This window comes from Artemia sp. Qi Xiang Cuo, chromosome 4, assembly GCF_049724085.1.
Source record: "Artemia sp. Qi Xiang Cuo chromosome 4, ASM4972408v1, whole genome shotgun sequence".
NCBI classification, from domain to species: Eukaryota; Metazoa; Arthropoda; class Branchiopoda; order Anostraca; family Artemiidae; genus Artemia; species Artemia sp. Qi Xiang Cuo.
In genome coordinates this window covers 79,670,209-79,685,254 of record NC_142797.1, presented here as the reverse complement: position 1 = coordinate 79,685,254, position 15,046 = coordinate 79,670,209, and the positions used below count along the sequence as shown (strand labels likewise).

General features: G+C 36.2%; 2 protein-coding genes across 3 annotated transcripts in view; one reads left to right on the top strand and one right to left on the bottom strand.

The window, feature by feature from the left end:
- The window catches only part of LOC148953475 (uncharacterized), a 38,151-nt gene extending 29,964 nt beyond the window's left edge, over positions 1 to 8,187 (top strand). For both annotated transcript variants that reach the window (XM_089088556.1, XM_089088555.1), the window contains exons 4-5: positions 5,138 to 5,280; positions 7,876 to 8,187. In XM_089088556.1, the coding sequence (XP_088944682.1) occupies positions 5,138 to 5,280; positions 7,876 to 8,085 (353 nt within the window). In that variant the 3' untranslated portion in view covers positions 8,086 to 8,187. The remainder of the gene's footprint in view (positions 1 to 5,137; positions 5,281 to 7,875) is intronic.
- The window catches only part of LOC148953474 (anoctamin-3-like), a 433,736-nt gene that overhangs the window by 109,688 nt on the left and 309,002 nt on the right, over positions 1 to 15,046 (bottom strand). The window lies entirely within an intron of this gene.

The window sequence follows — 15,046 nt, the reverse complement described above, 5'->3', positions numbered from 1 at the left end:
AAGAAAGATTTAAGGGAAATCGTAACTTCCTAGGAGGGTGTAAAGAAGGAGGCTTTGAATACTTTAGGATGGAGGAAAGTGTGCGTAGCTGTGTTGGCCTCCGGTAGCCTGGTGCTTCGGTGAGTCGTTAGTAGTAGTAGTAAGCATAGTTAAAATCTTGCTCATTACATAGGTAATAAATGAATGAATCCCCGTAAGATTTATATGAAGTCACTTCATCATTGTAATGTATTAATTTGAGGAATAAACATAATAATAACCGCATACATGATGGGATTTAGGAGTAAAAACTTTTTTTCACGTAGATTTCTTGGAAAAACCATCTGATCCCCGAGTCTATTTTTTGGTGTGTACTTGTAAGCCGAGAGTGGTAGATTATTTTAGATTTCCCAAAGTTTTAAGAGTAAGTTTGAATTTGAAAATTCTTACTCAATGCGCCCCCCTTGGCGCAAATTCATGTAGACACGACAGCAAATGACCATATTTGCTTCGAGCGAAAAACAATCGGTATGTTGCACCTTCGATGAGGCTTTAAACTTACTTAGACTTAAATCCTCCGATGCCTAGTGGCGCATAGGTCAGCAATAATTAGTAGCGTATAGGACGGCAATAGTTGATCCCCACGTTGAACGATCCTGAGCCAGAGACCACAGTTCATTGAGCGATGATCGCATTTCTCTTGCCTCAACTTCAAGGAAGCAACCAATGGTGATTTATTGTCTACCACTCTTCCGGAGGTCCGGAGGAGTCCAGCACCAAACGCCACGGGGAGTCGTCCTTGCCTCATTGGAATCATGTGCCCTCAGTTTCGCCACCTTTTAAGTCGGACTTCATCAGTTAATTGACGCTGCTTGGTGAGAACCCTGATCCCGGCTTTGGGTGTTCTATCAGCTCAACAAATCGCAAATATTTTTCGCAGGCATTTATTCTCAAACCCAAGTTACCTTTTCTCATCAGCTCTAGAAAGGATCCATGGTTTGAAATTTCCGGTCAATGTGGATATCATGTTGCTGTTAAACAGACACAGTTTCAACTCGAGAGAACACTTGCTAGATATCCAAAGACTATTTAACTGAGAGATTGCTGCACCTGTATATGCAATTCGATGAATTATCGCACCTGTCGTTTTGGGTTAGTGTATTACCGAGATACTTGAAATAGTTGACTTTTTTGATTTCCATTTCCCCAAGCTTATGACCTCCACCTAGCGAAGTAATAACTCCGTTTTACATTGCCTTGATCCTATTCACACTAATCTGAACGCCTGTATGGGAGGCTTTTGAGGCTAGCTGATTTATGTTCGGTTGCATATCAAGAATTATGTTGTCGGCAAAGCCGCAGTCGTAAAGTTGTCTCTGTGGTTTTAACTGTACCCCGCCACAGAAGTCGCAAGATCTTAGAACAAAGTCAATGATTGTGGCAGATAAGATTGGGGATAGGAGGCATCCTTGCCTCACACCAGATTCAACAGCAAACCATTCCCTCTGTCCCTTTTCAGTCTGTACTGCTCATAACTACCCTTTTTACTGGACTTGGATCATCTTTATAACTTTTCAGGGATTCCATAAAACCAAATAATTTTCCACATTGCTCCACAGTGGACTGAATCACAAGCTTTCAGAACGTTTATGAAAACCAAGATGATCTGTACTTGACATTCTTTCTATTCTTCAAGCAGTACCCGAAGGGTGAAGATAAGATCGTAACAAGACCGACTTGGCCAAAAACCGTGTTGTTCATCTCTTAGCACAGATTCTAGTAGTTCTTAAATTCTATTTAATGTTATTCGGCAGAAAACCTTACTTCCAATCGTCTGAAGTGTTATTCTTCTCCAGTTATCGCATACTTATTTCTTTCCGGTCTGTGAAAGTTTGACAATCATGACTTTTTTCCATTCAGATGGAATAGCCTCAGCACTCCATATATTCGTAAGCAGTTTAAAACGAGGTTTCTTGATAACTTTTCTGCCATATTTTAGTAGTTCAGGTGGGATTCCGTCGTGCCCAGCTTCTTTCCGATTTCTTCGGGAATTGAGAGCGTTGCAAACTTTATCGTTGAGAATTGGACCTGAATATATATTAAGATTAAAGAGTGGCATATCTGCGAAGTCAAAGGTTTCCTGCGGAATAAGTTGATTGAGAACACCAGCAAAGTATTGTCTCCGCCGTTCTGTCACTTCTTCTGGACTGGTCAGAAACTTCTGAACATCTTCGACAAATAGGCAGACGTCTGTTTGTTAACAAGTACACAATTCTACTACCTCCCTGACCAGCAACTCGTTTGGGTTATGTGGCTAGGTTCTCGATATAGGTTCCCTTCAGAGGGAACCTATATCTGAAACTATCAGAGGAGGTTCCCTCCTCTGATATCTCCCCTTATAGACTTCTTTACCTCTTCATCACACCATTTTTGTATTGTTCTTTCAAAATATCACGACAATGGTTATCACAGAGGATTTATCAACAAGCACTTTTTATATCTGCTCTTCTTTATGAGCTACCAAGTGGCATCACTAATCCGTTCTTCTTTCCTACACTTTTTATATCCAACTACTGTGGCGACAACGTCTTTGATGGACTGCATCACTGACTCACTGATTCCATCTATACTCTGTACATTACAATCTTCAAGTTCCAGCTCAGTGAATCTGTTTAGATTAACAAAAGCGACCAAACTTCCGAAATTTGACTTTCGTGTTCAGTGTTGCCAAGCAGTATTAATTAGACATAATGTCAGCTCGAACTAATGGGAAGAACAGGGGAATTACAAAAAAATATTGTTTAAGAATATATGCCCTACTGTGTAAATCTTACGATTTTCAGGACAGGAATGAGAATAGACCCGAGGCTATTCTTGACCCTGCTCATATATTTGGGTCGACTTGTTTAATTTCGTCAAATCCCAAAATTTTAATTGTTTTTTTTTTCTGGGCCACGTTTACATCTGGACCTTAAAATTTTAAGGTGATAGTGATTCTTCTATTTTAAATATATGATATCCTTTTTTAAGTTTACTCAACAAATTCAACCAAAAAGTTTCTATTTATTCTGTTAAAACATCTTCATAAATTGGTTTTGTAAACTAGCTGGAGAATTAGAATTCTGCCTCTCTAGCTTGCTTCTCTTTATTAATCCAACTGCTCCATTTTTGCGTCTTTGAAATTAAATGCTTGGGATAAGCGTATTGCTGACCACCAAATATCTTTGTTCGCTGAGGAAAAGGATGTGGGAGGAAATACCAGCTAATTGAATAAATACTTTGTAAAATTAAATCTATGAAGCAGTCTTTTATTTTAGTTCTTTCCCATTGTGAGATTTATTCCCAGACGTCAACTAAAATGTTTATTCTCCGTTGGTTGGACAAAGCCAAGTATGAAATCCGGCATGCTTTGGAGCCGAATAAACGAAGATATGAATATTTCCTTTTCGTTTTTTCCTCTGTACCTCAAAGGAACACGAAATTTCACAATAACTATAAGAATCAGCCGAAATCACACTAATCGCGCGCTATCTACGGAGATATAATATACAATCTAGATGTCAGAAGCAAACTTTATTTTGGTTCATTTGCCCTCAGGATGATCTTAATCTTAGGGGTTTTTCCGCCGTCCAACAGAAAACTGTTAGCTAACATTGTTAGAAGATTTCTCTAACAAATTATACTTGTTGAAGGAAATTGTTGGGGAATTTAAAGCAAAATATTCAAAAATAAGCAAGATGGGTACTTTTTATGCTTACAATATTGATAGAGAATCGAGGACTGCTGCTATTTCTTATATTTCTTCCTTTCCCCTATTAGTTTATTGGAAATATCTTTTCTGGTAATCTCATTGAAAAAAAAAAAATCAATTCTTCCGTTGAAAAAATAGGAAAATAACGAGATTGTCACGTAGTCATAGCAATTTGATATGATTAAAAATCTAACGATTTCACTTATGCAATCAAATTATATTTTTTACTACGTGGATCCACTTCCTCCATACATGGGATAATTTATGTAAATGAACTAAACAGTTACTTTAGAAAAGCCTAAGCACTGATGTTTTAATTTTCGCCTAAATTCAATGTACTTTGCCAATTAATAAAATGTTTTGTGCCTTTGTTTCATTTGCTGGCATTAATAGTTGTATTTTTTTTTCTATAATATATGAACACTTCGAAATATTCTTTTAATTAAATTTCAAAGCTTTGGTATCAGTTGGGTATTATCAAGCTGAGATAAACTCACAGCAACACTATCTTGGTCAGAATTTTTCTTTGATTTTCCTGCCCAATATCATGTTTCTGCGAATTGTGAGCTAACCATTTCTGTTAGCTGACATTTCTATTTCCGCCGTCCAAACAAATTTTTGTTAGCTAACATTGTTAGCTAACAATTGGACGGCGGAAACACCCCTCTTATCTAGTATTATTATTGGAATTATTTCCTGTTAATTTCTTAGTCTGTACCTTCACTGTCAATTTTGCCAAAATTTGTAGTAGGGAAGAAAACAGACTGCCAGTGCCAGCAGGAACTTCATGTGGGACGCCTCAATCGGAACCTTAATATTTTAAAATTGGAAAACTCATTTAAAATACTTTAAAGCAAGAAAAAATTCGTAAGAAAAAGAATAATAATAAACATTTCTTCAATCATGTCCCTTCTCATTTCAAAAAGAATTTTAAGTGGTATCGTCTGTTACAAAAATGATAGTAACTTTAAAATGAATGAAGTTGTATTTTTTCAAAAGTTTAAGTTTTTTATTTCAATATCATTATTTTAAACAACGTAAGACAAAACAATAATTGATAATTAGGGTTATTAAAATCCCATCGGCATTGATCATATTAAGTTTCATAGTTTCATAGCGTGACGGCAAATCAAATAAAATTTTCGTGTCAAGACTTACTAAAAGATCATCTGAGCATAGCCTATAAGTCGATACAAGACGAAAAATAGCTAACACCCACTATTTAGCCTGTTTCCATCTCGGAAACTGTTTTCTATTTAATATTTCTGTATAGGTCTTCATTAGATTCCCCAGTCCTTCCCAGAGTTCAGAGATCAAGAATATTTTTTTCAGTCAAGAGATCGAACAATTAAACCCATAGATTGTTGGCTACATTGGAATTCCAACAAGTTCTTCTGTCTTTTTTAGGGTCTGTAATGGAATATTCGTGCCCAATTGGATGTCATAAAGCAGCCCCATGTCTTGGGCCGTCACTTTCGTTCCTTGTTCTCTGGCAGTTAATAATAAAGCCTTTGGTTTTATTATTTTGGTGGAGTCAATTAAATAGTCAGGTATGTATTTTTCATGCCTTTTAATTAATACGAAGATTCAGAACGTTAGGAATGATTATTTCTAAAAAAGGGAGCAGTGGCCAAACAAGTGAAAAATTTTCTCTCTTAGTCTTTCTTTCTCTCTCTCTGACCTTCTCGCTCTTAAAGAGGTAAACATCTGTAACAGAAAATCTCCTACCAATTGGATTGAGGATGAAATTCAATGGTAAAGATTTAGAATAGTAGTTAGGGATATAAAAAGAATGGTAAGCTAAAGCAGAAGTGAAATGAGAAGTGTGTGCTAGGGAAAGTAAATATCTCTTAAGATAACACGTCAATTCTTAGACACTTCTAAGAGACGCATAATTTTGTAGACACATTAGTTAAACTTGGTAAAAACAAAATGTCATGGAAAGATTGACTAACAAGTACTTCACTTGCCATTACTAGACAGGAGATAACTTATTTGATTATCAAAAGAGAAATATCATTGCGTCAGTTGTGGAAGTAATATACAACGAAGAGACAAGTAATACCAAGTTGCTCGGGTCTCTTGCTCGATATTGTTGCCATTAAGAGATAACTTGTAGTCAAATCATAATCAGTCTCCAGAGAGATATGTTGTTGGAGAAGGTGAGTGCCTCATTTGGACGAATATTTCAAGTCCTTGGTCTTCCACTAGGGCAGGGGCGGATCTAGAGCAAAATCTTGTGGGAGATCCAATGTGACAAGGGCACCGATGAGCAAAATCTTGGAGGGAGGAATGTGACAAAGGCGCCAAAAATTGACCAAATTGACAAATTCATTCTAAAAAAAAAAGAGTGAAAAAAACAGGATAAGAGGGCACCAGAAAAGATATTGGGGGCGGGGTCCCCCTTGCCCCCCCTCCACCCTGGATTCGTCAGTGCACAGGTCACTTTAATTTGTTTTCCATTTTTTCTTTCTCTCTGTGTGCTATTAATCCTACTTAGTCTTTCATTAAGAAAGAACAACCAAACAAGTAATTTAATGGAACTAATACTAAACACAATGAAAGTAATATATATATATTTTTTTTTATACATACACAAATATCCAGGCATTCTATTTGCGGTAAAGACATACTAATGTATCACATAAAGAAGTTTGAAACTTTTCCGCTATTGTTTTTGAAATCCCAGGATTTTGTTATTTTTTTTTTTAAGAAAACAACTACAAATTCAGGACCAGCTAAATTTTTTTTGTTTTTTTCTTATGTTTTCAATATCCTCTGTCTCTCTATGTAATGGCTGCTGACTATTATAGTCCTAATTGTCGAGTAACAGGCGTAGCCAAGATTCTTTTTCAAGTATTATAGGAGAGGACACCAATTGTGGAGAATGTCTTTTTATAACCTTTATATAATCAAAATTGCGTTTTTTTGTTTGATTTTTTTTTCTCGGCTCCGTTAATCCCCCCATACCGGTTATTGTTTCCTTTTCGTACTCCTGAAAGAAAAAAAAAACAATCCTGTCTCTTTCTTGTATTTTACTCTAAGACTCCCGGGTTAATTGTCATCTAATTCATCCCTATTTCACTATTATTTCCTTCACCTTACTACTTATCTATCTTACCTCTTACTCGACATTCCATAGCTTTCCACTTTTCTAATTCCTCATATACATAATTTTTTATCTCCTAGTACATTTTATCTACCATTGTAGATAAAACGTCTACCAATAAACATTGTTAATAAGAATAAAAAAACTAACAATAAAACGAACTGTAGGGAAGGAGCGACCCGGCTCAATAGTAACCGAAACTCTAAAAAACAGGTCAAATTTTTGTGCTGATTTCAAATATGTAAGTTTCATTAAGTTTAGGCTTACCCATCAAAGGTTACGAGTCTGAGAAAATTTGCCTGATTTTTGAAAAAAGGGGGAAAGCCCCTAAAAATCATATATTCTTAATGAAAATCACACCATCAGATTCAGCGTATCAGGACACCCTACTGTAGAGGCTTGAAGCTCCTATCGAAAAAAATGTGGATTTTTTTATTTTTTGCCAGAAGAAAGATCACGAATGCGTGTTTATTTGCTTTTTTTCTATTTTTTTTTTCAGCGGTGATCGTATCAACCCACTGGTCCTAGAATATCGTGAGAGGGCTCATTCGAACGAAAATTAGAAGTTCTAGTGTCCCTTTTAAGTGAAAAAAAGATGGGAGGGTAACTAGGCCCTCTCCCCGCTCCCCTTTTTTCTCAAAATAGTCCGATCAAAATTTTGAGATAGCCACTTTGTTCAGAATAGTTGAAAGGCCGGATAACTCTGCCTTTGGGGATAGCATGACCCCTCACGGCCCATGGGGAAATGTCTTTAAGTTACAAAATTAGCCCATTGTTTACGTATAATATTTGTTATTGGGTAGTATGCATACATTTTCTATGGGGGAGGGGGGTAATTTTCTGCTGGTGGGATAATTTTGCCTATTGATAAAAAAAATAATGTCTTTACTAGAAGTCAAGTTTTACTTGTTGTTTAACTTGTTGTTGTCTCCTCCGTGGTGAGGCATCTTTAGTTTCAGGTACGACAATTTTTTGGTATTCTTCGTTATAGCTTCTGTGCGGAATAAGTTGTTTCAGAAGTATATTTTGTTCCCAGGATTATGTGTTCGTTGACATTGGCAGTCATGTGACACTAGCAGCCGTTGCAGTATTTTCTCCGATGTCTAAAAGAAGAAAGGATAAACCACTTATTAGAGTGTTCAATCTGAATTCTAGTATCAATCTGGATTTAGTACCATGTACAACACAGCAACCAAGCGAGGAGTTTTCCAAAAACAAGTGGCAATTGGACGTAATGAAAATATAAACCTTAAGCATTTTCTTAAATTAAGTTATTACCATAATTTGTACGTACACTTTTGTTTGGTCGACGTAGATAATTTTAATAAACTACAAAGTTTTTTATACTCTGAAATTTCTTTTGGTAAACTAACATACTTTATGATATGATACGATATATATATATATATATATATATATATATATATATATATATATATATATATATATATATATATATATATATATATATATATATATATATATATATATATATATATATATATATATATATATATATATAAATGAAGCCCAAAACGAACAGAAATTACAAAAAATAACTGAGTCAAACTCAAAACGAGCAGAAATTAACGTAAGTTGTGCTCAGAACCCCTATGCTTTCCCAAGGCCAGAACATAATTTGCACTTTACTGAAAAAAATATAAATGTTCTTACTTTTATAACTTTAATAAATCAAATAATATTAACATTATGATTACTAAATATAAGTATATGTATGTTAAACTGACAATGCACATTAATTTGTCTTTTTTTCAGTAAAGTGCAAATTATGTTCCTGGCCATGGGAAGGCATAGGGGTTTTGAGCCCAACTTATGTTAATTTCTGCTCGTTTTGAGTTTGACTCGGTTATTTATTGTAATTTCTGTTCGTTTTGGGTTTCATTTATTTATTGATGCTGATTTGCGGTAGTGTCACGCTTCATAGATTATTTCATTTTATTTTTGCTAATTTTTTGTTTAATGGAGTTCTTTACTTTTCTTTGAAAAACCTATTTTGTGGAAAAAGTTTTTATAATTAATTTCTGTTCGTTTTATATTGACATAGGCGTTTCAGAGAAAAAGAAAATAATACTTTTAATCTTTTCGTTGTTTTAAGACTTTTTATAATTTGGCCTGCTATTTGTAGGCTGGAGAAAAATTTTCAGCAATTTTTAACAACATACACCCTTTTAAAAATATGGACACAAATAGTAGTGTTTAATTTCGTTTCATATCTAATCTAAAAGACCCGAAATGAAAAACTTCATACCATTCGCAAAAAAATTTGCTTACTTTCTTTGATAGCTTGGATACACTTACACTATTTTGGCTTCGTTAAATTTTAAAAGCAGGAGTAGCCCCTATAGTTTGAACATAATACCCTCAGTAGTTCTTGGAATACTGCTGAGATGCCTTATTGGGAATTAGCATTAACACAGTGCATTTTTATTTAATCTTAAGGCAACATTTAGTTTTTAAACATAAAGGTAAATGGGAGGGTGGGTTTGGGAGGGGGATTAGTTTCCCTCCAATCACTTTCGACTATTAGAAAGGTCATCAGCCCTTTCTATTTTCAATCAAATGAGCCCTTTTCGAAGTTCCTATGACATCTCCTTCGATACAAAGTGCCCTGGTCTAAACAACAACAAAAAATGATACATTATACCGACATCGATCTTTACTATAAAAATTTCAAGCCTTCCAATCACTTTTGACTATTAAAAAGGATACTAGGCCTTTGATTTCCAATCGAATGAGCCCTTTTTGAGTTTCTACGACAACGCTTTCAATAAACACCTTATATGCCCCCAGGGCATAAATTACAACCCTTACCCTAAGGGCTGTGAGGGTAGTTGTCATCCTCTAAGACATAATTTCCAGAACTTTCTACTACGTTAAACGAAATGCCTATCTCAAAATTTTGATTGGATGTGTTTGGGAAAATGATGGGCATGAAAGGGGCGTTAGTCGCTCTCCCATCAATTTCAACTATTAAAAAAGGCACCAGCCCTTTCAATTTCCAATCAAATGAGCCCTTTTGAAGTTTCCACGACAACGCTTTCAATAAAAACCTTATATGCCCCCAGGGCATAACTTACAACCCTTGCCCTGAGGGCTGGGGGGTTGTGACCCTCAAAGACCTAATTTCCAGAACTTTCTACTATGTTAGCAACTAGCATTCAAGCGAGCAAGTTCGAAAATTTACCTGTGCTGTATTCCGTGCCAAGTACACTGTGACGTAATCTATTGGATAAACAAACTAATTATTGCATAAGCTAACTAACCGATGGTGGACATTATTTAATGCAATGCACTTTGGAAAATGGGGGGATTTAATTGCCCTTCTTGCCAGTAAGTTTTCGTGTTTTTTTTTTTTTTTTAAGATAATTTTCTGAAGGTGTTGAAGGAAAATATAAAGGATGGCTGAATGATGGCCGTGAAGCCCAATAATTTTGAGACCGTCTAGCCCAATAATTTTGAAAGGGGCAATTAAAGATTAAAGATTATTTTATTATTTTGTGCTTATTGAGGACATTATTTACAACATAATCAATAAGTTGCCGAGAGAGATTCGAAGGGAGAAGAATTGGTTAGGCGGCTGAGGGAAAGACAATGGCAAGTAAAGTGCCTGGTTCAGATAAAAGAAAGTTGCAGATTCTTACAGTAGGTGGTAAAACAATGCGCTCTGATTCAGAAGTGAAGTTCTCAGGCAACGAAAGTACAGAGGAACAATTAATCTTACTGACAAACCAAATAAACCAACTGAAGGTTAAAACAAAACAGCGGACTGACAAAATCGAAAAGGACTTGGACTTAAAAATCAGCCAAGAAGTTGAAACAGCTGTCAGCAAACTGGGTGTTGTAAATCAGAGAACAGAACCGAGTGAGTCCACCATCAAAAACATCAAAACGGAGATTTACAATAGTCTGTTGCTTGATCTTGAGAAAATGGTGAAAGACAAGTTCTGTGAACTTGACCGGCGTTTAAAATCCCTTGAGAAGTCCGTTTCCGATATCGATCTAGCTACTAAGGCTGTGAAAGCGTCAGTCAGGGAAATTAAAGGGACAATAGACAATCGCAATGAGGCCCGTGTACAAGAGTTCCTAGGTAACCAACGGAAGTTTTTTATCCTCAAAGAAGATGTTAGAACAAACACTGTTATCAAGGAGATCGTATAAATCAAAAGTACGAAAATCGTTGTACGGAAAGGTCCGGACTTTCTATTATATTACTCAGAGACGGTGTCTACCCTAATACGAATACACACTGGTTAAAATCGGGAAGTACCGAATTCCGTAACACTTTCAAACAATAGAGTTTAGTTGCATGTTTTGAACAATAACAAGCGACTCAAAGGGTCTAGAATATCTGTATCTGAAGACCTAACAAAAGCTAAACGTGAGTTATTCGCATATACGAAGACTGAATTTGGACTGTAAAATGTCTGGACTACTGACGGAAATTTTTTGGTTAAAACCGAACCCACAAGTGGCCGTCAAGTGTCAAATATGTATGAGATTAACATTTTGAAAAGAAATCTTGATACTTCGATCGGGGGCATTTAAAACCAAGAAAGTGTATTGATAATAATATTCATGGATGTAATTAATTTGAAACATTGTTGCTTTTCTACCTTAGTGCTACCATTTCTTTTTCTCTTTCTACTTCTCTTTCTCATTTCTATTTTTCTTTCTACTTCTTATTCTGCTTATTCGTTTCCTGCTCTATTTCCTGCTTATGCCTCTCTTCTTGTTGTGATAGACGGTCGGATTTCTCAGACTAAAAAAAAAGAAAAAAAAGGGGAAGTAGGGAGAAGGAACAGAGATTTTTTCCCGTGAGGGTTGCCCGTTTTTGGCCAAGTCATCATCAGCACACATTACGAAATACTAAAAACACCGGAACACCCCTGTTATTACTACTTTCCTCCACTATTATTATTTAGTCTAATTGATGAAAATAAAAAACATCATTGATCTCGATGATGAATGATTTTTCATTCTTACCTGAACAGTCCCTGCTAAAAACCGCATTTCTCAATCTGCCAGGATGCGATGACGAGTCAGCTACTGATCCCGTTATAGACAGGGTGAATGCCTCGTCCTGCTCATACGCAACACCCCAAGAATATCATAATGAAATACTTCCTGCAGTTTCTACTAATGATAAATTTAATCTTTTCTGTCATAATGTTCAAGGAATCAAACACAAATGGGATGATATTCTTACATTCACTGCTGAAAAGAAAAAACCTATTAGTTTAGTTGGTTTAAATGAAACTTGGCTGTCTTCTCAAGATGACATGTCGCCATACTATTTGCCCGGTTTTGAAGCCATACATCTTCCACGGCACGTAACAAAGTGCTCCGCATTATTCGTAAATGATTCTATCTCTTACAAGCGCCGCGGTGACTTGGAATCAATTTTTAATGGTGTGGTCGAACGTTGTCGATCTGTCTACTCAATAGTCATGGAAATTCTTGGACAATCATCTCCAGTAGATTTCGTGTGCCTTTTTTATAAGCCACCGCCATTTCCAAGTGACATTTTCTGTTCGCAAGTTGAGCAGCTTATGTCGGAGATTAATGAATGTGGTCGAGGTAAAAATACATGTCTTATGGGTGACTTTAACATCAACTTGCTGACGATTGACAGTGACGCCAACTCGCGTTCGTTCCTTGATACAACTGTATGATCTGGTCTTCTCCCCACTGTATTCTTTCCCACACGTTATTGTTCAGCTAGAAATACTGCAACACTGATTGACAATATATTCCTTTCCTTTAACCCTCACACATCTTTTACCTCGCATATTATAACATCTGATGTTTCCAATCACTACCCACTCATCGCAAAGGTCCCAACAAGGGCAGGCCGGTCAACCAAGCCAGAGTCTAATCGTGTTTTCACGTATTCAAGTTTTTCCCAAAAAAAACATGGATTACTTCACTGAAGCCCTGAAATCAAGTGATTGGTCTGCTGTAGCTCATGCATCTTCAGCAGATATGCCAGCAAATGCACTCACAAGCCAGCTTAAACAGTTAACAGAACAGGGTTTTCCTCTACGAACAAGTCGGATCAAAAGTGTTCTCAAAACTCCTTGGATGACGAAAGGTCTCGTTCACTCTACCGAACACAGAAATAGACTGTACCTGAAAGCTTGTAAATCTACAACTCCTGAAGAGAGAGAAACATACAAAAAGTACAGAAATACATTAAACGGATTTGTACGTATTGCAAAAAGGCGGTATTATGCGGAGAGAATAAATGAATGTAAGAGTAACTTGAGAAAAGTATGGGAGGTTGTTAATGAAATAATTTGTCAAAAAAGGAAGAAGGAGGCTATACCTAAAGAAATAATAAACATGCGGCGTGAGATAGTAGCAAGCAAATCTCGTGCTGATGCTTTTAATAAATTTTCTATAATCAGACATCTCTGCCTACTTCTGGCCCATCTCCTGAACAAACCCACGGTAGAACAATATCAGGTCTTTTTCTAGCACCATGTACAAAAGAGGAATTACTAGTGATTACCAGTAAGATGCCTAATGGCAAAACCCAAGACACCTTTGGGCTGTGCTACTACGTCTTGAAAAAGGCCTCTACAGGTCTTGTGGCTCCACATGCAGCCTTGGTCAACATTTCACTAGAAACCAAAGTTTATCTTAGTGTTTTCAAAACTGTTCAAGCCTTTCCCCTCTACAAAAAAGGAAAAAAGAGTCCTATCTCTAAATATCAGACCATATCAATTCTAACAGTTACATTAAATGTTCTAGAGCGAGTGGTTTACAACAGAGTATATAGATTCCTTGATGGCAAGCTGCTACTCTCTGCCCGTCAATATGGGTTTTAGCGTAATCATTCAAACTTGCAGGCCAGAGTTGATTCGGTTGAATACATATTAAATGGCCAGGATGCTGGAGAAAAGGTACTAGGTATTTTTCTGGATTTCACTAAGGCTTTCGACACGGTATGCCATTCAATCCTCCTCACAAAATTACATTCATTTGGAATATATGGTGTTCCTCACGAGTGGTTTTCATCGTACCTGACTGATCAATTTTCAATTTTCAATTTATAACTGGGATTTATTTTACTATATACATAAAAAACAAACAAACAAAATACCCCCAGAAGCAAGCTTGTGCGGGGGTAATCCCTTCTAGACGCATAAAAAATCATAATAACAAAATAAGATCCAAAATAATAACTCTTTTCAATTAATATGAATACAAATACAAGTTCTGCCCTCCAACTCAAAAACTAATACTAACATACAATACGGAGCCCCTTGAAAATCAGCACGTACCCCCCCCCCCATTTTAGCCAATTCATTAAAAATAATAAATTACTAAACAATACGATCTCAATAAACTACGGAACAGCAGCAGGTCATCCACACACTTAAGTTCCACTGGTAAACTATTCCAAGCACTCGGACCGGCATGACGGATAGAAAAAAATGATCTTGTCGCTTGCGGAATCGGTCTTCGAAATTCTTCCAAATTTCTAGTTCCATGCTCATGAACATCACCCCCACTCACAAACATTCCCTTAAAACAAACAGGAACACTACCATAAAGATACTTAAACATGAACTGTGTTTTATAAAATTTAAAAAGACCCGATACCGGTAGAATCTTCAGCGTCATAAACTCATTACGAACAGATGATCCTCTATTATCCTTACCAATCAAAAGCCTTATTGCCGAATTTTGTAGTATACGCAGGGGCAGAAGATGCGTTCCAAAAGTAGACGACCATACTGAAGAACAATATAATAGATATGGATGTACAATTGAAAAATACAATAATCTTAATATACTAGTTGGGAGAAAATTTTTCAGTTTACGCATAATTCCAACATTACGTGCAAGTTTCATAGACACACAATCAATATGATCTACAAAACTTAAAATTTCATCAATAATAATCCCCAAATATCTAACACTCCTCTTTCGTGGAATCATTGATGTACCATTACTTAAATTATTCACCCATGGGTAATAACTTGGAGATCTGCTATATATCAATAAACTAGACTTATTACAATTAAGTTTTAACCCATTACTTCTCATCCACCTTTCTATATTCTTAAAACCTTCTCGTAATTGCGACATCAATTCATTCTCAGTCCTACCACATACTGTTAAATTCGTGTCGTCAGCAAACATAACTAGGGCTTTACTAGGTTTAAGTGCCTCTAGAG